The sequence below is a fragment of the Neoarius graeffei genome, chromosome 16 (genome assembly GCF_027579695.1).
Source record: "Neoarius graeffei isolate fNeoGra1 chromosome 16, fNeoGra1.pri, whole genome shotgun sequence".
Classification (NCBI taxonomy): domain Eukaryota; kingdom Metazoa; phylum Chordata; class Actinopteri; order Siluriformes; family Ariidae; genus Neoarius; species Neoarius graeffei.
In genome coordinates this window covers 48,429,519-48,455,459 of record NC_083584.1, presented here as the reverse complement: position 1 = coordinate 48,455,459, position 25,941 = coordinate 48,429,519, and the positions used below count along the sequence as shown (strand labels likewise).

Here is a 25,941-nt window from a genome sequence, read left to right as displayed (position 1 = left end):
CCAAAACACTTACTTTTGTGCTGTTAGATATGAAGCTAGCAGGACAAAGAAAGACCATGTTTAACACTGGAGCACATTGGGGAAGGTGGGTTGCTTGGTGTGGTGCTACAGGATGCTACATGTTTATTATGGTCATACATTCATTTCATTAGTAAATGCTTTCTCGTGGCTGGGGATGCTATGACTTAATTTACTAGTTTATAAATACTCTACAAGCTCATAACCAAGTTTATTAGACAATATTGTAGGGAGTAGGCAGAAAGAAAAAAAAACCCAACCCAGGCTTCATCTCTTATCAGCTCGTGTTCCCAGGTTTGTGGTTTTGATACAGAATTGAACTATTTTTATGAAAAAGCACCAAGTCTGGGCTTCTTACCTTCATAATTAAATATAAATGACCTCGAGACCAACAAGAGACACTTAGGATTCTGACAAAGTAACTATGGAGAGAAGATATTTAGTACTGCTTATATTACAACATTATTCTTGGCATTTTTTTATTTGGCTTCAAACTAGATGGCAATGTTATAGAAAAGGATAATATTGATAAACGATTCAATCCAAGCTATATACTATAGTATTGTCATTCTTGTTTAACATCTTCACATAAAACATGTTTAATTGTCGATAGGGCTAGTAATCAAGTCAATAATGATTATTAGAATTAAACATTCATTCATCAGTAACTGCTTTATAACAACTGGAGTCGCAGTGGCTCTGGAGCCTATACTGGTGAAACACTGGTCAGGAACACATTCTGGGGCTGCTGTGACTTAATTTACCATTTTATAAAATACTATACAAGCTCATAACCAAGTTTATTAGACAATGTTGTGGGGAATAGGCATACAGACTCACACCTGGGGGAAATTTAATAGTAGTCAATCCACCTCCTGGTACATTTCTGAAAGGTGGAAGGAAACCAGAGAACACGTACAGAAATTTTCAGCAGCTCAGGATCACACTGGGATAAAGCCAGCGGATGGGTGTGGATCATTTCACTTGCGAGGTGACCATCTAACCCAGGGGTGTCAAACCTGATCCATAAAGGGCCTTGTGGCTGCAGGTTTTCATTCCAGCCATGCAGCAGCACACCTGACTTGGCTCATTCAATCAACTGAACTGTCTTCACACAGTCAAATACTTGCAGCCACACCCACCCTTGATTAAAGGGTGGGTGTGTCAGTTGATTGAATAAGCCAAATCAGGGTGCTGCTGCATGGCTGGAATGAAAACCTGCAGCCACACGGCCCTTTATGGATCAGGTTTGACACCCCTGATCTAACCAGAATAATATAGCCGCCATAAAAAGACACAACAAACCATAGGCTGTCTTTGTGCAACAAAGAGAGGCTAAATGAATATAATTTCTGTGGAAAGTCAAAGACTTGGCCATGTCACAGGTGTAAGGTTCTGTGACTAGTTACAGTGGGGCAAAAAAGTATTTAGTCAGTCACCAATTGTGCAAGTTCTCCCACTTAAAAAGATGAGAGAGGCCTGTAATTTTCATCATAGATACACTTCAACTATGAGAGACAGAATGAGAAAAAAATCCAGAAAATCACATTGTCTGATTTTTAAATAATTTTTTGGCAAAATTATGGTGGAAAATAAGTATTTGGTCAATAACAAAAGTTCCTCTCAATACTTTGTTATATACCCTTTGTTGGCAATGACAGAGGTCAAACGTTTTCTGTAAGTCTTCACAAGGTTTTCACACACTGTTGCTGGTATTTTGGCCCATTCCTCCATGCAGATCTCCTGTAGAGCAGTGATGTTTTGGGGCTGTCGCTGGGCAACACGGACTTTCAACTCCCTCCAAAGATTTTCTATGGGGTTGAGATCTGGAGACTGGCTAGGCCACTCCAGGACCTTGAAAATGCTTCTTACAAAGCCACTCCTTCGTTGCCCGGGCGGTGTGTTTGGGATCATTGTCATGCTGAAAGACCCAGCTACGTTTCATCTTCAATGCCCTTGCTGATGGAAGGAGGTTTTCACTCAAAATCTCACGATACATGGCCCCATTCATTCTTTCCTTTACACGGATCAGTCGTCCTGGTCCCTTTGCAGAAAAACAGCCCCAAAGCATGATGTTTCCACCCCCATGCTTCACAGTAGGTATGGTGTTCTTTGGATGCAACTCAGCATTCTTTCCCCTCCAAACACGACAAGTTGAGTTTTTACTAAAAAGTTCTATTTTGGTTTCATCTGACCATATGACATTCTCCCAATCCTCTTCTGGATCATCCAAATGCTCTTTAGCAAACTTCAGACGGGCCTGGACACCTCTGGCACTGCAGGATTTGAGTCCCTGGCGGCGTAGCGTGTTACTGATGGTAGCCTTTGTTACTTTGGTCCCAGCTCTCTGCAGGTCATTCACTAGGTCCCCCCGTGTGGTTCTGGGATTTTTGCTCACCGTTCTTGTGATCATTTTGACCCCACGGGGTGAGATCTTGCATGGAGCCCCAGATCAAGGGAGATTATCAGTGGTCTTGTATGTCTTCCATTTTCTAATAATTGCTCCCACAGTTGATTTCTTCACACCAAGCTGCTTACCTATTGCAGATTCAGTCTTCCCAGCCTGGTGCAGGTCTACAATTTTGTTTCTGGTGTCCTTTGACAGCTCTTTGGTCTTGGCCATAGTGAAGTTTGGAGTGTGACTGTTTGAGGTTGTGGACAGGTGTCTTTTATACTGATAACGAGTTCAAACAGGTGCCATTAATACAGGTAACGAGTGGAGGACAGAGGAGCCTCTTAAAGAAGTTGTTACAGGTCTGTGAGAGCCAGTAGTCTTGCTTGTTTGTAGGTGACCAAATACTTATTTTACTAAGGAATTTACCAATTAATTCATTAAAAATCCTACAGTGTGATTTCCTGGATTCTTTCCCCCCATTCTGCCTCTCATAGTTGAAGTGTACCTATGATGAAAATTACAGGCCTCTCTCATCTTTTTAAGTGGGAGAACTTGCACAATTGGTGGCTGACTAAACACTTTTTTGCCCCACTGTAAGACTAGAATAGGTAAATTGGGAGTGCAGGAGAGAGAGACTACAATGAACATGTTCCGTTTTATTCACATTCTGGATAAGTCAATGGGTGGGGGTCCAGACAAAACCTCCACCTCCCCAGATTGACATGTCTTCCAGCAAGGACCTCAACTCTCAGTATGCTACATGAATACAGCTAAAACGTAATAAAAGATCTGAAATCTTGCTGAAAGAGAAAAAAAAAAAGTTAATGATCACCAAACTAAGTGAAATGTTTAAGAATAGCAGCCCTTTTGTATACACAGTTGTCCCATGGGTGGGGAAAATGTATACGCAAGTGGAAAAATGCTGCTCAACAGCAGGCACAATGGAGCGACAATACCAGTAAAGGCAGTCAGCACGATGCTGTAACAATTCATTACGTCAGAGATTCTGTAATAACTTCAACAGAGTATACAAAGACTCGAGGTCAAATAAATCAAGGGCATATCTTTATAATTTGAAATATAACCAGAAATTAGCTGATTGAAGACTAAGAGCCAATCAAAGAAGCAGAATGAGGTGCTCCTGCTTGGTTGGTTGGATGGAATGAGAACCTGACCCTCTGGTACGTCTAGGGTACGAGGGATCCTGGATTTTAATACTAACTTTCTTGCACATGGGTATAGCTTATAACTGACATCCCTAAATGTATTTAAGAGGAAACAAAGGCATTTCTACTTTTATTTAGTCAGTATTAAAACATGCTTTAAACATGCAAAAATATTTTTCTGCGTTACTGTCCCCCATGTGCGTCTCAGATAAAGGACGTTAAACAGGATGTTGCTAGTGAATACTGAGAACTCTACCACTTATTCAAACAATCTTTCATTTTCAAGCAGGATGAAGCATGTATGGGCTTTAGGTGGCCTTTACATTATCCATACAAGGGTTGGGGAAAGAATGTTGTATTTGAAACACTATCTAAAAAGGTCAAACAAGGCAGGAAAGTGCGCTTTTCTACAGTGAGATGGTAATAAAAGACTAAAGGAGAAAGAAAGTGCAGTACCTTAGTTCGAGCTCATCAACCGGCTTTTGTGTATCGGTCACAAATGTTTCAGCATGGACACCGTCATTAAATCAGAACTTAAAACTATGCAGACTGAATCTAGTAAACCTAGAAACCATTTAAAAGTCTGGAAATGACAAACAGCTGAGAGTGGCGATATTTAAACTCATTTCAGAGCAATGAGACAACTAAACTCCAACTATCCAACAAAATGCATCGTAAATCATCTTGAAATTACCCTCGAATAATCACTTACACCTCATGCTCCTGTCACATGATGTGTATAATAAACCATCAGACATGTCATTATTACCATTAACAGCAGGGAAAATAAAATAATGCTGAAGCCAATGTGAAAATGGCAGAAAATGTAAATGAGAGGGGAAAGAAAAAAAAATCACTGCAAATTAAAAACATGAGGGAAACTAACCTGACAAATTCTCATAAACCTGTCGTGATCATGTGACCCAATATTAAAATATTCATGTATACTGCAGTCTTTCCTCTTTGGTGTCTTTGGCCTGACTACAAGTCAAGGAATCGGAAGAGAGGCCCATTGTGTAACACTTACTGTGCTGGAACATAAAACACAATGGTTTTCTTTTTTCCCCCCCTCTGTTTTAACATTAACGAAGCCATATTTTTGCAGAATGCAGCTCCAGCTACGTGTTTTCCAATAGCATCATCAACCAGAGAGGGGAGGAAAAAAAACAGCCATGTCCTCTCGAACTGTAGGGAGCTTCACTTGAGCTCGTCCACTTCAACACTATTTCCGAAACATAATTTTCAAACATCTCTGGCACATTTTTGAATTAAAGTTTACTTTATGTCTTTAAGCAGAAAACTATATTTGCCAAAGTCGTTATCGTTTGGCGCTATCAAGTGATCATTTCGGGCTTTGGCAAGTTTCATCAAAAGAAATTCTCTGCGGTCCATCCACTCCTTCAGCTCTTCCTCGCCATGGGCCATAGTACACTTCTCTCCGTTGGGGCACGTACCCTTGAGGAACCTGCAACCAACGAACATATGTCTATCAAATACACGTCAACGTTTGTAACAGCGCTTGGATGGTGTAGATTCAAACCAAACTCACCGCTCACAGACTTTGAAAACTCCTGTGGGGAAGCGATACTGCCAGCCGTTCTGGTCATCCTCGGAGTTGAACATGCGGTCCTTATGCTTCTCTGAGGTGATGTGCTGCTGCCACTGTTTGTCACTGTTACAGTTCTTCCCACACAGCCAACAGTGGTTGCCAGCCTAGTGAATAAGACAAATCATGAGCTGTGTGGTTTAAAAAAAAAAAAAAAAAAGCCATGTTAACAAGTCATTCCACACAGTGGTACAGGAAGTTTGTCTTCCATCTTGTTCCTGTGCTGCGAATTGCACTTTCCTTCATTGGTTAGAAATAATTGGTGGAATAACAAAACATGTATCAAATATACAGTTGAGGAGGGTGTGTGGATGATGTTCCTTTACCACTTCCTCTGCGTAGTCTGTTGGCATGTGAATTTGCTTTCCATTCTCCTTAGCAGCACTGCACAAGCTCTCTTCGCTACCGCCTGGCTTCTGAGACTGAAGCCAATTCTCATACAGCTGCTCCATATCTGCAACTACACACACACCAAGCAGGATATGAACAAATTCATAAGCAGGGATGAGAATGAAAAATATTTAAAAAAGTCCGAAAAAAGCTGGGGGTTTGGGGGCTGCAAGCACCCAGCGGGGCCCAGGGGCAGAGCCCTGGTGGGGGCCCAGGGGGCAGGAGCTAATGATTTTTTGCTTTTTTTTTTTTTTACCCCAAAACCATTAATTTTATCAGCAAAAAGTTGCAATTTATTTGGAAATAAATTCCCCTTCTTGGTGGACTACCAGGTGAAAATGATTAATATGGTACAAGAGACTTGTTTTTAATCAATTCACATTTGATGATTTCAAAAAAAATCAAATCAATGCATCTTTTAATATAAACGAGCTCTACAGTATCATATTTCTGCATTTTTGCTATTCATGTCTTTGAATACTCTAATCCTTTACAATGAAGTGCAAACCAGAAAAAAGTTCTATCGTATAATTCTCTTAAGCTTTCTTCTGATGTTATCATGGTAGCAGGAGGTCTTACATATTAAGCAGGCAACATGCAACATCACTCATCACTTCCCTTTCAACTGTTGTGTGTACTAACTAGGATTTATCTGGACAGGATGTTGTGTAATGTAATACAGATACCATATGGTCAATGTGAAGATCAAGATGGTGATTTTGAATTAAAGAACAGGCATGTACAATGGGCATTACATATTGGACATTTTTTTAAATCAAAAACTATAAGTTCATCTTGGCCTAAAAAAGTTTGGGCAGACGCTCCCGCACGGCACACGCCAGCAATCCCCCCTATGAAATGAGCAATAAGTAGGAGAGTTACACACGGTATCATACCTAAAATGTTATCAGAAATATAGATATGATACTATGATTCTCCAACATGCTACATTAGATAAGCTAACCCCATTTATAAAAAGATACACACTTATATATGACGTGTATTTGATATATATGTGATATATATGATGTATATTCATACATTGTTACTTTACGGAAATCTTCAGTAAGTTTGGTCTTTTCATGACAGCCTGTTGTAGACCTAAATATAATGCACATGAAATGACACTCCTCACCTCAACATGTCCTTTACAATCATTTAAGCCACCATGGGCAATGCTGAAACCACTGCTGCAAACAGTACATCACGCGAAACTGTCATTATTGTTGACCCTTATTAGACAGGGAGATTCTTTTGTGTAATCTGAGGTGAAGTGGGTTTTGTATTTTGTTTTTTTTTGTGGCGCGCGCGCTTGCTCTCTGCCAGGACAATCCTGTAGGCTGCACTGACTCAACTGAAAACTTCGGTCCTCGAGAAAAGAGATAAAAGCCCACCCATACTGAAAGCTGATTGACTTATTTTGCTGAGTAACCCAATCAGGATGCTCTTTGTCTGGCATGCGCTACATGAACAGGCACACGCAGTCTCTCTCTCGCGCTTCGTCATATGTGCACATTCTAAGATGCGCGAGGCAGACATTAATGTTTCGCATGCACGCTCTTGCTCGCTTGCTCTAGATTCCGGGAGATATTCTCCAATTTGCGGGCATCAGGGAGCCACTATCAATATGAGGGAGACTCCCGGAACTTCCGGGAGACTTGGGATGTCTGCGTTATAAGGTGACCACAGATCGTTAACCATACACACACACCGAAAATTTCTCAATGGATTTACATCGATCTCAAAAACGATCATTTTGGTTTGAAAAAGTCAGAAATCCGCCGATCGGCGGAAAATTCTCATCCCTGCATAAGGAAATTATCCATATGAGCTCATACAAGCAATTCGGTCTTCCTGTAAATTCAGAAAAAACGTTCGTGTCCGACTTGGGAAAATTTACACATAAGATGACTAACTAATGTAAAAATCACAACTTGTTTTTGCAGGAATTTCTGCACTTTTTTTTTTAAATCTGGAAGATACTGTTGAGTTTAAATGTTATTTGTAAATGCCATTTTCTAGAGCGACTCAGAATGGTTTTGGAGTCTATGAAAAACACATCCGCACGATAGTTCAAGAGAACATTTGGTGAAATCCAGTTTTTATAGAATTGGCAATAATTAAAGAATGTGAAAATAATAAAAGCGAGCCAACACAAAGCTATAAATTAAGAGAAATAAAATTCAATTATGATGATAGAAATGGTGTATTAACAGAGGACAGACTGGTCTGTATGCGCCGAGCCATAAACAAACGCCTCAGCTGACTGAAGAGTTATTATTAATATATTTTACTGGCATACAAAATATTAAAAATATTTGACTGGAGCTTTTTATTTTATTTCCTTTTTTTTGACGTTTGAGTGCTTTTGTCCACTGGTTGTGGTGTAGCTCCGGACCCAGTTTTGGGCGTTGGTTCCCTCCAGGCCTTGGTTCACCGTGGGTGATGCCTGCGCTCCTAGCTATGGACTGCAGTGAGCTCGTTGCTCATTTTAACATCGTGGTTGTCCAGCGCTCTGTGCAGCAATGCTTGGCCTGATGCTCTGAGCGATGCTGCTCGGTGGTGTTGCGGCAGCTGTGCAGGCGGTTTGGGACATACCAGCGCTCTGCGTGGCGGTGCGTCTGTGCTTGCTTTGTGGGCGTTCCGAGTGATGTTGCCCAGCGGCGTTGCACTGGTTTTCGTGCACCTTTTGGTGGGACTGTGGCTGCTACACCATTGAAATGACATCTTGACCTCTATTTGGTGGACTCCCCCCCCATAATTGTAAAGCGACCTTGGGTTTTGAGAAAGGCGCTATATAAACTGAACTTATTACACAAATTAAACATAATTTCTACTTCTGCCCTTCAGCCTTTACCCTGAGCATTCATTCTGTGCTCCCAGCTATCTGTACACTTGACCTTTAACGGAGTTTTGTGGGCGTCACGATATGGGTGATCAACGTATGCACATGAGTGCCAAGCATTTTTTTTTTGTCAATTCAGTGGGAATTTTTAGTTCGGTTTGGTTTACGCGTACTTTTACACGCAATTTTACTAAAAAAGCCGATTGGACAAATTAAAATTTGGACCAGTGGAGGAGTCTGCGGCAGAATTCATTAAAAAATAAAAATCCCCACCCCACGTCACATTTGTGGACTTACTATTGTTATCCTTCATATACATCCATAGATCTCTCTCCTCCATGCTGTGGGCAAAAGTACAGTTCCCAATATACTGACATTTCTTTCCAGCAGCCACATGCAAGCAAATCTGACGACGGAAAAATACACACGATGAAAATATTAGCAGGGTAAAGACAGCAATGTTCTAATTCATTACTTGTATTTTGTGCTCATCACCACGATAAAGCTCACCTCAAACTGAGCAGGTGCAGGCTTTCTTGTTGGGAGAGGGCGAACTTCTGTCCACTTCCTCCGTTCCACGGAGCTAACCAAGACCACACGTCTATCTTTGGACCAGCTGGAAAGTTTAAAAAAAAAAAAAATGACATCAAAATTAAAAATTTCCCATTGCATGAAGCCTATTTGTATTCAGTCAGGTAATAATAGTGCAGCCAAAAGCTCACAGGTGTCTGGCCTTAGCGCTGCAGTACTTCTTGTGCTTGTCAGGCTCAGTGAGTTGCCCATTCCTCCAGCACTGACCACACACAAACTGCATTTTAAGATTAGGAGGCCCAAACTTCTTCAAAACGGCCTGCAGCTCCTAAGGGACCACAACACACCGGGAAATCCAATTACGAGTTCCATTTAACAGGTTTTAAATCAGCATGAAAGTAATGCTAAAAACGTCTAGGCACCTGTTCTCGTGAGCTGTGCTCGATATTCCAAAACTTTTTTGCCTCCTGGACGATAGCTTCATGTGTAATACCTGAAAAGTTATCAGTATTAATGAAGTAGAGCTCTAAATGGACAGGTCTTTTCACCTGTGTTCTACTACTACAGTTGAGCTGTGGACCCACCTTGCTCACGTTGCATCATCCACACTTGGAGCTCGACGAAGCTGTGGGCAAAGAAACAGAAATCCTCTCGCTGGCAGCCGTAGCGCACTGCGTGCCTACACATATCCAGCTGGCACTGTGAATGGTATGGGCGAATTTTGGAGTACTTCAGGCTCGTCTGGCTCTTCAATAAATGGATGAGGCACCTGATGGAAACATGTTCGCGAGAGGTTATGGCTGCAGTGACTGCCTTTGCCAGTAGCTGATCGAAGGCTTAAAGGAACAGTCCACCGTACTTCCATAATGAAATATGCTCTTATCTGAATTGAGACGAGCTGCTCCGTACCTCTCCGAGCTTTGCGCGACCTCCCAGTCAGTCAGACGCGCTGTCACTCCTGTTAGCAATGTAGCTAGGCTCAGTATGGCCAATGGTATTTTTTGGGGCTGTAGTTAGATGCGACCAAACTCTTCCACGTTTTTCCTGTTTACATAGGTTTATATGACCAGTGATATGAAACAAGTTCAGTTACACAAATTGAAACGTAGCGATTTTCTATGCTATGGAAAGTCTGCACTATAATGACAGGCGTACTGACTGGGAGGTCGCGCAAAGCTTGGAGAGGTACGGATCAGCTCGTCTCAATTCAGAGAAGAACATATTTCATTATGGAAGTACGGTGGACTGTTCCTTTAAATCAAATCACCACCAAAACTATGAGAAGAGATGCTTACTTATTCTGATTAAACCCATGCTGTTTCACTTGATGAGAGCAGATACCGGGTTTGCAGATTTTTCTGGGTTTGTGATCAAAGCACACCTACAAATCGGGGCACATTTATTAGAGATGGTCATAACATCAAAACACATGCTTTACTGATGCTGTTAGTCTGGTTACATCATGTCTTTCAGTTGGAGTGAAAAAGCTCCAAAGGGTTATAGATGCACAGGGAATTGAAATGTTTGATACCCTAATACAATAGGAAATGAGGAGATTCTATAAGGTTTATTATTTTTAATGCTCAACTTCCAGTCAGACTTAGCCAATTGTGCGTGCTAATACAACCTGCATGGGTTGAGACGCGTTTAGTAGTTCGCACAGCAAAGTCAGGGATAAAGAAGACCGTGATGTGTGGGAATATAAAACAAACAAACACACACCTGCTTTTAACAAATTTCCAAGTAGACTCATTTTGAAGGAATAATAATAAAGTTCAATTTATATCGTGCCTTTCTCACACCCAAGATCACTTTACAATTAGGGGAAGGGGGTCCACTAAAAGGAGGTCAGGATGTAATTCCAATGGCGTAGCTACCACAGTCCCACCAGGCACACGAAGATAAAGCCGACGCTGCCTGCATGGCTGCCGTGATGCCACCAGGCAACATTGCTCGGAACACCATGCCATGGATCCACAAAGCGAGCACAGAAGCACCACCGCACAGAGCGCTGGACAACCCTGATGTTAAAAGAGCAACAAGCTCACTGCAGTCCATATCAAGGAGCACAGGCATCACCTATAGCGGACCATGGCCTGAATAAAACCGACGCCCAAAACTGGGTTTGGAGCTACGCCACAACCAGCGGACAAAACACTCAAACAATAAACAAACTACGCGCAAAAAAAAAAAAAAAAACCCACACACGAGTGCTCCGAGAGCACAATATCCCCTGCTGGCAACTCTGCCATATCTCTGGTAAAATGCGACTGAATTGAACGAAATTGTAATATGCGCATTACCGACATATAACAAAGACTCCTGTCAAGTTTTATGAAAAATTCCTCCAAAAATTGAGGAGGAGTTGATTTCAGAAGGTGAGCACCCTTCCCAGGACGGACGGAGATCGCCACGACATAATCCCCCTTCGGGCCTTTCGGCCAGCGGGGGATAAAAATTGAGGGAAGTTGATTTCAGAAAGCAAGGACACCTTGATGAAATTGCCAAAGTACAAGTTCGTTAATAATCAAGGGCATAATTCTGGTAAAATTTGCCCAAATTAAATGAAATTTCAATATGCGTATAACTGTCATATAACAAAGCCTTTTGCCAAGTTTGGTGAAATTCCTCCACAAACTGCGAGAGGAGTTGATTTCAGAAAGAAAACACACTCATGAAATTGTCAAACTATAATTTTGTTAATCAAAGGCTGCAACTCTAGCAAAACGTGACCGAATTTACCGAAATATAACAAAGAATCCTGCCAAGTTTCGTGAAATTCCTCCAAAAATTGTGAGAGGGGTTGATTTCAGAAGGTCAGCACCTTTCCTGGGACGGACGGAAGGCACCTTTTGGCCAGCGGGGGATAAAAACAAAAGAAAAAAAAATAAAGATTAAAACGCTCCGGTGAGAAGCCGCCGCCAAAACGCACCCAGCATACTCTCAACCGGAAACGGAATCAAGTAAACGAGTGTGATAAAATATTGGTGTTCATCCCACATACTGCTGTCACATTCTTAAATCAGAAGTTGCTGATTAATTTTCTAGAACAGCACATCTCCCACAGTGGCTGTAATTTAAATGATAGGTTTACATTAACGCGCTTGTTTTAGTAAGATGCATTTATTTCACATTAAAGGAAAGCGTCTCCAGTGTCCGCAGTCGAAGTGTTCAGGACAGAGGAGCTGGTACTTTCCAGTTTTCTCAGTAAGCTGTGGTTTTCTGTCTTATTATAACTCCAGTGGAGAGAAAATAAACAATACTGATAACAGAACGACTGTTTATCGCAGTCACGTCATGAGTGATGACAGGAAATGACTCGTCTTGTGGATGTTCAACAACGTTAAACTAACTACAAATGGTCAGAAATTGTAATCATTAACAAACTGCTGTGGTACAAGAGGAATATTTATTAACAAACAAACAAACAAAAAACCCGTTGGATTGTTTTCCTATAACAGTACGCCATCATGGTTTATTCCTGATTTAAAACTGAGATGCGTGTTAAACATAAAACCAGAATAACTTTAGAAACTGATGCAGTTTAATGGTACATGCCCACTTCCTGTGGTGCGAGTGTCTCCTGATGCTGCCTGCACTTTACTGGCTGCGTGACAGGTGCCATTTTTAGCCTAATAACAACAGTTTGGCAGTGTTGTGTACTGGGATAAACACAGAACTGCAAGAATAAACATCCTTGTGCATTTTTAGGGTAGAATCTTAAATTTATTTTTATTAATTCCTTTTGTTTAAGTCTATATTTTTCTGTAAAGCTGCTTTGTGATGAAGTTATTTGTATAACGCTTTTAACAAATAAGTTGACTGGATTTGATTTAAATGTAAAGTCCTGATTAGTCAGTGCTATACGTCTCTTAACATCTGATCTCAGAACGTAAACGAAACCTTGTTTGAATGATTTAGTTACTACTTTGTTTTACAGAGACCCTTGTATTCCCACAGGAAACTGAAATTTAATGGAATTTTCGGTGTTGAATTACGTCAATCTGCGTCTGCTCACACAACACAGACATTCATAGCAACAGCATCACATGCGTGATCTCACCTCACAGAGGAACAGAAATATCCCTTGGTGCTCCTGTAGGATTTTAGAAACGGTCAAATTAATCTTCGCTCGACTCCCACTTGGATCACACAGCAGGTCTCTGGAAATGAAGCCCTTGCGCTCCAGGGTCCAGACATCAATTTCTTCTTGGCAGTAAGCAAACGTGCAGTGACCAGGGTACTTACATTCTTCTCCATTAGCAACGTCTTTAAATAATTAAACAAAAAAAAGGAGGCGATGATAAAACGACCCATTAGAACGGCAGTTAGGAATCATGGAAAGTATGTAACTGTATCCAGTACCAGTCAGAAGTTTGTACACCCTTACTCTAGGTTTTTCTGTATTTTGACTATTTTCTAAACAATACTAAAGACATCAAAACTATGAAATAACATCTGGAACGTGTAGGGAATTATATAGTAAACAAAGTCTCATCTCATTATCTCTAGCCGCTTTATCCTGTTCTACAGGGTCGCAGGCAAGCTGGAGCCTATCCCAGCTGACTACGGGCGAAAGGCGGGGTACACCCCGGACAAGTCGCCAGGTCATCACAGGGCTGACACATAGACACAGACAACCATTCACACTCACATTCACACCTACGCTCAATTTAGAGTCACCAGTTAACCTAACCTGCATGTCTTTGGACTGTGGGGGAAACCGGAGCACCCGGAGGAAACCCACACGGACACGGGGAGAACATGCAAACTCCACACAGAAAGGCCCTCGCCGGCCACGGGGCTCGAACCCAGGACCTTCTTGCTGTGAGGCGACAGCGCTAACCACTACACCACCGTGCCACCCAGTAAACAAAGTATTAAACAAAATGTTTGATATTTTAGATTCTTTAAAAGTAGCCACCATTTCCCATGATGACACTTTGCACACTACTGGCATTATCTTAACCAGCTTCATGAGGTAGTCACGAGGTGTGCCTTGTCAAAAGTTAATTAGTGGACGAGGTTCTTGCCTTCTTAATGCATTTGAGATCAAACAGTAAATAATAATAATAATAATAAAAAAAAAATAGCCCTGTTCAATACCACAACTGTAGTAACCCATATACACTACCGTTCAAAAGTTTGGGGTCGCCCAGACAATTTTGTGTTTTCCATGAAAAGTCACACTTTTATTTACCACCATAAGTTGTAAAATGAATAGAAAATATAGTCAAGCCATTTTTCTGGCCATTTTGAGCATTTAATCGACCCCACAAATGTGATGCTCCAGAAACCCAATCTGCTCAAAGGAAGGTCAGTTTTATAGCTTCTCTAAAGAGCTCAACTGTTTTCAGCTGTGCTAACATGATTGTACAAGGGTTTTCTAATCCTCCATTAGCCTTCTGAGGCAATGAGCAAACACATTGTACCATTAGAACACTGGAGTGAGAGTTGCTGGAAATGGGCCTCTATACACCTATGGAGATATTGCACCAAAAACCAGACATTTGCAGCTAGAATAGTCATTTACCACATTAGCAATGTATAGAGTGGATTTCTGATTAGTTTAAAGTGATCTTCATTGAAAAGAACAGTGCTTTTCTTTCAAAAATAAGGACATTTCAAAGTGACCCCAAACTTTTGAACGGTAGTGTATAAGGCTGTAAGCTTTGTTAGTTGTCTCTAATATTTATGTCCCAATATCTTGACCACATTTTAGGATGAAAATAATCATTTTAGATATGTTATTTTATATTGAAAAATTAGCTGTCTCGGAGAGGACATTTTTTTTGGACACAATTACTAATTTGATCAAAATAGTCTGGAAACTTACTGGCATTCAACATTAAAACTTAACTATGTTTCCAATGATATGGAACCAAATATTTGTTTTATGGTATAAAGAATGATGTAAGTGCATCCCTTTTGGAGCTACCTGTGGTCAAAAAAACACTTTTTCTAAATGACACGAGTAATTTTGCTAAATATGACATATATTGCCATACGTTCACCAAAAATAACATTTACCACATTAGCAATATATAGAGTGTATTTCTGATTAGTTTAAAGTGATCTTCATTGAAAAGAACAGTGCTTTTCTTTCAAAAATAAGGACATTTCAAAGTGACCCCAAACTTTTGAACGGTAGTGTAATGTCAGGAACCACTCAACTTGGTCAAGAGAAACGACATCCGTCATTCCTTTAAGACATGAAGTGACTTAATAAAAATAAATGGGGAAAAAAATATTGAATTGGGGTGTCTAAATTTTTGACTTATACTGTACATATTTATTCATCATCCATATCACAAATCAGATTCCATATACACTAGAGGACCGAAAGTTTCTGGACACATGACCAACACACCCATGTGTGTGGTTCTTCCCCAAACTGCCACAATGTTTGAAACACACAATTGTATAGAATGTCTTTGTATGCTGCAGTATTAGTTTCCTTTCACTGGAACTAGGAGGCCCAAACCTGTTCCAGCATGACAATGCCTGTACACAAAACGATACCCATGGAGACATGGTTTGCCAAGTTTACGGACCATTATGAAATAGTACCCATAACTCACCTTTGCAAATATAATAAAGCCCCATGTACTGATTTTTGATGGGTCTCGGCCGGATCAGTTTCCATGTAGGGTTCTCCACGTGTTTGATTCTTCCAATCAACAAATCCTTTTTACATTTATGTTCCTCGGTATGATAGGTGTAGTCTAGTATCCCAGGCCCTGCAGGTATAAAACAGCTATGAGAGTGGCATGCCCTATGAAACCACTGCACAACAAAGCAAGCGTACATCTGTACTGCATTGCTGCCTCTTACCGGTTTTAACATAGCACACAGAACAGGCTTGTTTAAACTCATGGCTTTCAGCAAGTGGATTCTTGGCAAGGTCCACCTGCTGTGGAAACTCCTGTACCTGTGCATAACCAGTGCTTTCTGGCATGCCAAGCATCATTCCTATGGGTGGCACTGTGGGCAAGGTTCTTTCATTGGTGCCCATCTAAACGAAGAATGTTCAAAGCTGTTAAACCAATTTCATGCTGAAAACAACGACAGAAAACAAAAACAGAAATAACTCACCATAAAAGAATGCTGGCCAAAACCTGTTTCCAGTGGGAAAGTTTTCTCTGTTGCAGGGACCCCAAAAAAAACCCCACACATACAGTAGAAATTATTAAATCATGACATTTAAGAAGAGTAAACAGTCAAAACAGGATGAGAATTATATACATAACCTAGTTAACATCCTATAATTTCCCCCAATCTATGTCCAAAATGTCAGGAACATGTTGAGCAAAAGCTGGAAGCTCCTGGAACACTTGACAGTCAAGTGAGTTTTACATCACCATGGACTGAGAGGCTGCCATTCAAGAAAGAAAGCAGCCCCTGTTCAAAATCGACACCTGTAAGCTTGACTAAATTTTGCAGCTGACAACATGGACAACATAAAAGCCTTCTGGAGGAAAGGCTTATGGTCCGATGAGAGACTGTTTGTGGCAACAATGACCAGAGGAACACTGTACTAACTTAATCATGGTGATGGTAGCATCATACTCTGGGGCTGTTTTGCACAAAATGGATGGAATAATGGAGGACGACGACTACCTCAATTCTTCAGGATAACCTCAAACCAGGCTTGTAGTACTGGAGTCCGACTTGTGCCCCAATTTTAAGGACTCATGACTTGACTTGGACTTGAGCACTGATGACTCGGACTTGTGCATTAACTGCATTCAGACTCGTAAATTGGAGACGAAGACTTGGATTTTTTTTCTTTACTTTTTGTAACATGCCATAATAATATTTATATCTACATTCATTTGTATATCAATTTCGTGTAAGAGAATGCATATTCACCTGTTCATACGTCGTGTTCAGGAACAAACTAAAGTTAATGGCGCTAAAATGCCTGGAGAGAAGCCCCTAGGATTGTCCACTTTGCTTATACAGACTTCTCGTGCGGGGGGGAATAAATACATTTATTAAAAAAAACCCACACACTGGTATGTGTTCCATATGTAGAAGAACTATTGAGGAGACGACGGGGACAACCTTGAACTCCAATCGTCATTTGGCAAGACTCCACCCAGAGAAGGAAGTGACCTGCCATGTTCATTGCTCTGTTGATAGTGGGACTTGCTGGCTGATGAACTAGCTAGCGTTAACCCTCTTTCATGTTATTTGCCCTGTTGATAGCGGGGCTTTGCTGAGCGATGAACAAGCTTTTTATTTGTAACCTAAAACATGGCAGTCAAGTAGTAACGTTAATCCAACACAGCAGCAGAGACAGTTTCACATAAAGGCAGCAACAGCCACCGTCAAATGGTGCGGTTGGAATCTTGTTCTCAGACTCGACTCGAAATTTTCTTTAACGACTAATGAAAGCACAGTGTCATGACACTCATGCCCACCCAGTGCTCAGCGTAAATGAGTACACCTTCCCTGAAAAGTAACATTTTAAACAATATCTCAATGAACACAATTTCCAAAATGTTGACAAGACAAAGTTTAATATAACATCTATTTAACTTATAACAGGAAAGTAAGGTTAATAATATAAAAACTTAGATTACACATTTTTTCAGTTTTACTCAAATTAGGGTGGTGCAAAAAATGAGTACACCCCACAACAAAAACTACTACATCTAATACTTTGTATGGCCTCCATGATTTTTAATGACAGCACCAAGTCTTCTAGGCATGGAATGAACAAGTTGGCGACATTTTGCAACATCAATCTTTTTCCATTCTTCAACAATGACCTCTTTTAGTGACTGGATGCTGGATGGAGAGTGATGCTCAACTTGTCTCTTCAGAATTCCCCAAAGAAAATAATTTCTTTACACCACAAAGCTGAAGGCTACAAGAAGATCAGCAAAGCTTTATTTATCAGTCAGAATACTGTAGCAAAAGTGGTACAAAAATTTAAGAAAGATGGAACTGCAACCATCTCACAGAGACGTCCAGGTCGTCCACGGAAGTTAACACCTCGACAGGAGCGTCTTCTGATGAGAAGGGTTGAAGAAAATCGGCATGCAAGTTCACTGCAGTTATCTAAAGAAGTAGAAAGCCAAACTGGGGTGACTATTTCCCGTGACACAATACGGCGTACACTGCAGAGGAATGGCATGCATGGATGCCGTCCACAAAAGAAGCATCTCCTAAAGCCCAGGCACAAAAAAAGCCCGCCTAGAGTTTGCCAGGGCCCATGCTGACAAAGATGAAGACCACTGGGACTCTATACTCTGGAGTGATGAGACCAAGATAAATGTTTTTGGAACTGATGGCTTCAAAACTGTATGGCGTCGCAAAGGTGAGGAATACAAAGAAAAATGCCTGGTGCCTACAGTGAAACATGGTGGTGGCAGTGTCCTTATGTAGTGCTGCTGGTGTCGGGGAGCTGCGTTTCACTGATGGCATCATGAATTCACAGATGTATTGCTCGATACTGAAAGAGAAGATGCTACCATCACTCTGTGCCCTTGGTCGTCGTGCACTTTTCCAACATGACAATGATCCTAAACACACATCTAAGGCCACTGTTGGATTTCTGAAGAAGAACAGGGTGAAAGTGATTCAGTGGCCAAGTATGTCTCCTGATCTGAACCCAATCGAACACCTATGGGGAATTCTGAAGAGACAAGTTGAGCATCACTCTCCATCCAGCATCCAGTCACTAAAAGAGGTCATTGTTGAAGAATGGAAAAAGATTGATGTTGCAAAATGTTGCCAACTTGTTCATTCCATGCCTAGAAGACTTGGTGCGGTCATTAAAAATCATGGAGGCCATACAAAGTACTAGATGTAGTAGTTTTTGTTGTGGGGTGTACTCATTTTTGCACCACCCTAATTTGAGTAAAACTGAAAAATGTGTAATCTAAGTTATATTATTAACCTTACTTTCACGTTATAAGTTAAACAGATGTTATGTTATATTAAACTTTGTCTTGTCAACATTTTGGAAATTGTTTGTGTTCATTGAGATATTGTTTAAAATGTTACTTTTCAAAGGGGGTGGACTCATTTACGCTGAGCACTGTGTGTACAGTAAATCTCTGACCACAGCTGTATGTATAGTCTTATTCTCCTTGGATCTTGATTTTTTGGGACATATTGTATATTTAAAAACACACTCGGCTGTATGGCTGGCCAATTCTGCTCTATCTAGACCATAACTGCAATAATACAGATGTTTAATGAATTTCATGTGATGCAAGCTTCAGCATCGCTTGTGTAATTTCCTCCAAATGGATGCGACAGCAAATGAAACATGCGCAGTTAAATAGAAAAGTATTTTTAAAAATTGTCAATGCAAGTAGGCTTGTAGAATATAACAAGATCGCCTCAATGTTGCATTACCGAGATATCCAGTGACATTTATTGCTAATTACATTATATTACCAGACCCTAGAGAGTAAAGTGTTAATGTTTAGGTTCACTGCATTATGGGGAATGTAGACTGGAGTTGGGTATGAGGTGGAGAGAGCTTTTTTTTTTTTTAACCGATTGCTGCACATTGCTGCAGAATAACTTGACCAGCCAGCCAAAGTTGCCGCTGTTCCTGAGTGCATGCAATTTACTTTGAGGTTGTAGTGTGCACTTGCAAAAAAGAAAATGATTTAGGACTACAGATCAGTAAAACAGGACCAATTATAAATCGTTACTTGAATATTAGATCCAGCTCCGAAAGTGTAACAGTAATATTTGAGACAAAGCGACACACCTGGCTGAGAATCTGAAATAGACAAGCTATCCAGTGAATCCAGCTGTGAGGGAAAGGAGTCCAGGCCGAAGGAGTAGATCGATGCGTCGGGTTTATGATAAGGCGCAGGCAGAGTCACAGTGCACAGTGGTGCCATGAGCATTGTGTGGCTCATGTAGGGTTGTGGCTGAAGAGGAGCAGCCATGGAACACGGGGTACCAATACTGCTTGTTAACGGAAGCGCACCCGGCACTGTAGGAATGCCCTTAAGGAGTGACAGACAGCAAAATAAAATTTTAGAATCTCTTACTTTTTTAAAGATATTAACACACACACAAAACACCAGATGTTAACTTGCTGTCAGATTTCATGTAGGATTAGTAAGGAGTAACACACGACAGACTGTGGATAAACAAATTAAGCCATCTCAGGTGGTGTGATGCGACACAGCATGAAGCAGAGTTACCTGAAGTGTGCAATGATGCTGATACCACAGCAGTGTAACCTCAATTACAGCATTTAATTCATTCATGAATGACACATTGTATATTTTAACAGCTGTGGACCCTGTCAGCCAAGTTAGTCAAAATTTATGTTTATCTCTGTTAAAGGGGAACTGAAGCCATTTTTAAACTTGCTTTATTTCTTAATTAACGTGTTATTCAATTAATCGCAATTAAATAGACTTATCGGCCTATTCGGTTTTTAGCCATGTTGAATTTAGTTCGTTTGGTCCACGGCAGGCGTCGCTTATCTGCGTGATCTTCACGAGACTTGTGCGAGACTTCGAAACATGAAGTGTCAGCCAGGTGTCGGTGCCGCCATTTTGAAAACTGTTTTCCAAACGAAATATTGCACAAAAACGAGTTTAAATGACGATTACTGCCTACTTTTTTTCAAACTTTCCTGATCACTATCAGAACAAACAAAACTTCCGGCTTGATTACATCAGCATTCGAAAGAGGGCGCGCGCGTCTTTTGACAACATTGGCAGATGTTGGTCACTTTGTAGTCTGGCTAACGCGACTTCAAAGCTCTCCGAGCATTTGGTCTGGCCAAGCTATTAAGCCAAACCGTTTCCCAGAGCCCGTGGTTGACCCGCCTCCCTGAAATGCCTCAGTTTGCTACTGGTCGAAGCCAGAAAAGGCTGTGACGAAGCTTAAACCAATCACATCACTCTTTCCTCTGACGTATGCGACGCGACGGGGCTAACTGGTAGATTAAACTCTTACCGAAGCCGGTCGGGAGCAAGGCAAAAACGTCCTTCCTTTCAATAAATACCTCCAGGGCTGCTCTTTGCTCCGTTTTCAATGAGAACTTCCCATTGAATGCTTTCAATACAGCATCTACCGCTGTGTTAAAGGCTTGCCGCTGCTCCATGTTCGTGATGTGAATGAAGCGCTTCCGGCATAGATTCTGTAAACAATCTATGGCTTCCGGTCGCAGTTCTACTACGTCAGTGCCTTGAACACGCCTCTACCCAGGGCCGTTGGAGATGCTCAAAGTTGATTGGTTCCCGATTTTTCGGGAGCTTGGAAGAGCTGTAGATAGCCTGCCTGGCCAGACTAAGCTCGGAACAGGCCCTCGTGTTGCGTCACGCTTAGGATGGGCGGGCCCAGGCTAGTCACTTTGATTTCCGCTGTACGTTTTACTTCAGTCCTACGATGTCTTGCACAGGTCTCAACGAATCTCGTTTACGGCCATTGCTTTGACATATGGACTGATATATTACAGAGCATATTTCAAACACTCATAATGAACTATAGCAGTCAAAAATGCATTCCTATATTTAAGAAAATGAGAGAAATAGAATTTTGATTAAAAAAAAATTTGCCTCAAGTTCTCCTTTGCATGGTGTGCATCATACAAGTCCCTGTGTATGAGCTGTTACTATAGCAACAAATAACATATTAGAAAAAGCACATTAACATAAACCTGTTATTCATGTTACAGCTGGAACTGCTGTCCGAGCCTGGCTGTTGTGCAAAAATAACGCACCCCTTCTGACCAATCAGATCCGAGAATTCACGCTGTGGTATAATTTCAAAGACGAGAAAGCGTGATAATGCAATTTAACAAACATGATCAAAACAATTACAGAGAAGCTGTGTCATATGACAACATGCTGATCAGAATGATATTCTTGACCATCAAAGAACATCTACAGTCAAGCTGGAAAGTCTGCACACCCCTTTCACCTTCTCCATGTTTTATTACATTACAGACTTATTCTACAATAGATTGAGTTCATTTTTTGTCACAAAATAGCCCATAATAACAACGTGAAAGCAGGTTTTTAGACATTTGTGCCAATTTATTAAAAATCAAAATGCACACAAGTGTGCATGCCCTTTGATACAACACCCAAAAGTGAGCTGAGGTGCATTTTGTTTCCACTGATGCTGCTTGAGATGTTTCTACAACTTAACTGGAGTCCACCTGTGGTAAATTCAATTGATTGGACATGATTGCGGATTGCCAACACCTGCCTATATAAAGTCCCACAGTTGACAGTGCATGTCAGAGCAAACTCCAAGCCATGGGGTCAAAGGAATTATCTGCAGACCTCAGAAACAGGATTGTGTCAAGGCATAGATCTGGAGAAGCATACAGAAAAATTGCTGCAGCTTTACAGGTCCCAAAGAGCACAGTGGCCACTATCAATTATAAACTGTAGAAGTAGTTTGGAACCACCAAGAATCTTCCTAGACCTGGCCGCCCGGCCAAACTGAGCGATCGGGGAAGACGGGCCCTGGTCAGGGAGGTGAGCAGGAACCTGAGGGTCACTCTGACAGAGCTGCAGCGCATCCTTGTGGAGATGGGAGAACCTTTCAGAAGATCAACCATCCAGGCGGCACTCCACAAATCAGGCCTTTATGGTAGAGTGGCCAGGCGGGATCCACTCTTTAGGTAAAAGGCACATGACAGCCCGCTTGGAGTTTGCCAAAAGGCACCTAGAGGACTCTCAAACCATGAGAAACAAGATTCTCTGGTCTGATGAAACCAAAATTGAACTTTTTGGCCTGAATACCAAGTGTCACATCTGGAGGAAACCAGGCACCGCTCATCACTTGGGTAATGCCATCCCTACAGTGAAGCATGGTGGTGGCAGCATCATGCTGTGGGGATATTTTTCAGGACTGGGAACAGGGCAACTAGTCCTGATAGAGGGAAAGATGAATGCAGCCAAGTACACAGAGATCCTTGAAGAAAACCTGCTCCAGAGCATTCTGGACCTCAGACTGGGTCGAAAGTTTACCTTCCAACATGACAACGACCCGAAGCACACAGCCAAGAAAACAAAGGAGTGGCTTCGGAAAAAGTCTGTGAATGTCCTTGAGTGGCCCAGCCAGAGCCCAGACCTGAATCCAATTGAACATCTGTGGAAGGAGCTGAAAATGGCTGTGTACCGATGCTCCCCATCCAACCTAACAGAGCTTGCAAGGATATGCCAAGAAGAATGACCAAAAACGTCCAGAAACAAGTGTGCCAAGCTCATAGCTTCTTTCCCAAGATGGTATAAAGTTGTAATTGCTGCCAAAAGGTACATCAACCGAGTATTAGGCCAAGGATGTGTACAGATATGTAACCCTTAAATAACCTATTTTTTTAGTAAAATAAAATTGCATATTTTCTAAAAACCTGTTTTCACTTCGTAATTATCGGCAATTGTGTGTAGATGTTCGAGACAAAAAAAAAAAGAAAATCTATTGTAGAATAAGTCTGTAACGTAATAGAATGTGGAGAAGGTGAAAGGGGTGTGCAGACTTTCCGGCTTGACTGTACGTAACTAGCGACATGACTCGAAGTTTGTTTCCTGCCAAAACTGGGAGAAAGTGTCAGTCAGTGAGTGTGTCCGTGGTTCCTCCCTACTTGTGGCAAACTCCAGAGGTGCTGCAGTGATTGTGTATCGGCAGATAATGGTAGGGTTGGTATCCAAGGTTACACTTGACCACACTCCCTCCGTTATCACCGTTGTCGAAGCCTATACACAATACTTTTCCTCCATATATCACCATGACAAATTTGAGCATACTTGGGAATCCCTAGGCATCACGTCTCAATTTGATTTAAATAAAACACAATAATGTTAATCCATTATGAAAAGTTCTGCTGTGATCTAGGCGAAATAGCTCAGAAGTTCAACATCAACTTGGGGTTGTCTCCTCAACTACCAGTTCCTTCCCTGTTTACGGAGCGACATCAAAGCAACACGGCCACGCCCACTGAACAGCATCGGCTTTAGTCCATACTAAATCACTGTTTTGAGAAGATAATCTTGTTGATAATGTTACTCACTGTGCTGCAATTTCAGTCCAAAACGTTACCTAAGTCTTTGGTCATTATAGTAAAACAGCAAACAGTCACTCAGGCCTGTAAAAGTATGGCTAAAGTAGGTTTTTATGAGCTGAATGGCAAACAAGAGGTGTCCATGCCCCCCCCATGAACGCAGCATTAAGTGTATGAGAGCCATTCCACCGAATCGGTGCCATTTCCGTCCCTAGAAAATTATATGTATAAATGCACATAAAAATGTACTTTAAAATACATTTCCTTATTACGCAGAATGTCCTGCACATTGATCTGATTTCAAATTTAAGATATATAATTGTAAGGATTAATAAAAACTACCTAAAATACTGAAAAATAGCATGTTACACCTGTCCCCGCACTCTAACTTTATGCTTAACTATGAAATATTATGATTAAAATCCTTCAGAAACAGTATTTCTTTTGCACTGTTGTGTGACTCCATATCCTATCCATGGTTTAAATATATTTTTTTCATAAGAAATCCACAATATCTTAAAATACACATTTTAGTCGTGTCCCTGAGTTTTCACTCAGTCCTGTTACCCAAACATATTACCCCATCTGACAAATTTGGAACATTCCATAAATCACATGCTCAACAGGAAGTTACATCAGTTGTGTCTTCTGAAGGCCATGGGAAGACCAAAAGTTAATCCTCTCATTTACTTTTCTGTATATTTGATGATTTTTTAACTTTGACTCATAAGGTCAATGTCAACATACTGTCCTGTTACTTAAATTATTTCTTAGATGATATTTGTTTATTTTAAAAATACAGATTTTTGGTAAAATCACTAGAATGTGCTAAGTGAGGTCATGCTATTAGTGATGACGCCATGTGGCTTAATTCCATGTATTAGCTAATCCTAGGCTAAAAACTCAGTCCTGTTACTTTCAGAGTTTTGGTAACAGGACTGAAAAAAAATGCAGCCATCTTTGACTTCCAAACCTTGCAAAAAAAATAAATAACGTAGCCTGAGGTTGATCAATACACATTTTGAATAGTTAAATATATGTGTTATTATAAATCAGTGTTGAAAAGATATAACAAATTAAGTTTAATTTGGGAGTGGTACAACAAGCGAATGGCACCCATTCGGTGGAATGTCCCATGAACTGTGGGAAAGATTTTACCGTTTTAATATTATTCAATGGACGGCACAGTGGGTAGATTTGCCACTCCACCGCTCCTGAGCCCACGGTTCGATCCTGCACTCAGGTTAGTGTCTATTTTGAACGACCTCTTTGTTTCACCTTCCACCTCCCAAAAACATACCAGTAGGTGAACTGGAGATTATAAATTCACTCTGGTGTGAATCAGTGCGTGTGAAAGTTTGTGCACATGGTTGATCCCAGATACCAAACATTTACCATGGGCAGATCAGCTGGAGCTGCTTTATCCAGCAGTTCATCCAGATCATCTCCTAAAATCTCTCCATCCAAGTCCAGCTGTGCATAAGAATCACTGGGCTTGGATCCATTTACTGCAGGCATAATCAGAGGGACAGGCTCAGGATTTGGCAGCTCAGAGGGGGTTATGGTGGGTATTGTGTGAACAGGTATAGGCTGAGGCTCCGCTTCCGTTTTCTGACTCCCGGGAGGACACACTGGCATGTTCACTGACCGAGTGCCAACACCCTGAGTAAACGGACACTCGTCTGGGAAACAGAGAAAAGGGATCATTTTAGTCCTTGGCTTTGGGGTGGTGAAAAGGTTTTCAGCTTCAAAAATAAAATGAATGAATGAATGAATTTATTTATTTCGAACATGTATAAAAATGTATGTAACTATTTATACATACAAAAGAAAGAAAATGAAAAAAGTGACAAAAAAAGAATAAATAAAATAATATAAAGAGCTAATACATTACAATACACCGCACATTGTTCGAAAAAGGAGTGGGAAGAAGTACAATACTTTTTTTAATTTCCCACCCCTTTTTAACTACCCCGAAATCCA

At 41.0% G+C, this 25,941-nt stretch overlaps 1 protein-coding gene across 1 annotated transcript in view; it reads right to left on the bottom strand.

Moving 5' to 3' along the window:
- Positions 1-3,049: 3,049 nt before the first annotated feature.
- Positions 3,050-25,941, bottom strand: part of zc3h7a (zinc finger CCCH-type containing 7A) — a 47,049-nt gene continuing 24,157 nt past the window's right edge. The window contains exons 9-23 of the mRNA XM_060943097.1: positions 25,354-25,640; positions 19,690-19,933; positions 16,047-16,093; positions 15,786-15,966; positions 15,533-15,691; positions 13,015-13,220; positions 10,247-10,332; positions 9,536-9,720; positions 9,374-9,444; positions 9,143-9,279; positions 8,931-9,036; positions 8,718-8,826; positions 5,512-5,645; positions 5,129-5,292; positions 3,050-5,044 (exon numbers count right to left, since the gene is read on the bottom strand). Of these exons, the coding sequence (XP_060799080.1) occupies positions 4,855-5,044; positions 5,129-5,292; positions 5,512-5,645; positions 8,718-8,826; positions 8,931-9,036; positions 9,143-9,279; positions 9,374-9,444; positions 9,536-9,720; positions 10,247-10,332; positions 13,015-13,220; positions 15,533-15,691; positions 15,786-15,966; positions 16,047-16,093; positions 19,690-19,933; positions 25,354-25,640 (2,306 nt within the window). The 3' untranslated portion in view covers positions 3,050-4,854. The remainder of the gene's footprint in view (positions 5,045-5,128; positions 5,293-5,511; positions 5,646-8,717; positions 8,827-8,930; positions 9,037-9,142; positions 9,280-9,373; positions 9,445-9,535; positions 9,721-10,246; positions 10,333-13,014; positions 13,221-15,532; positions 15,692-15,785; positions 15,967-16,046; positions 16,094-19,689; positions 19,934-25,353; positions 25,641-25,941) is intronic.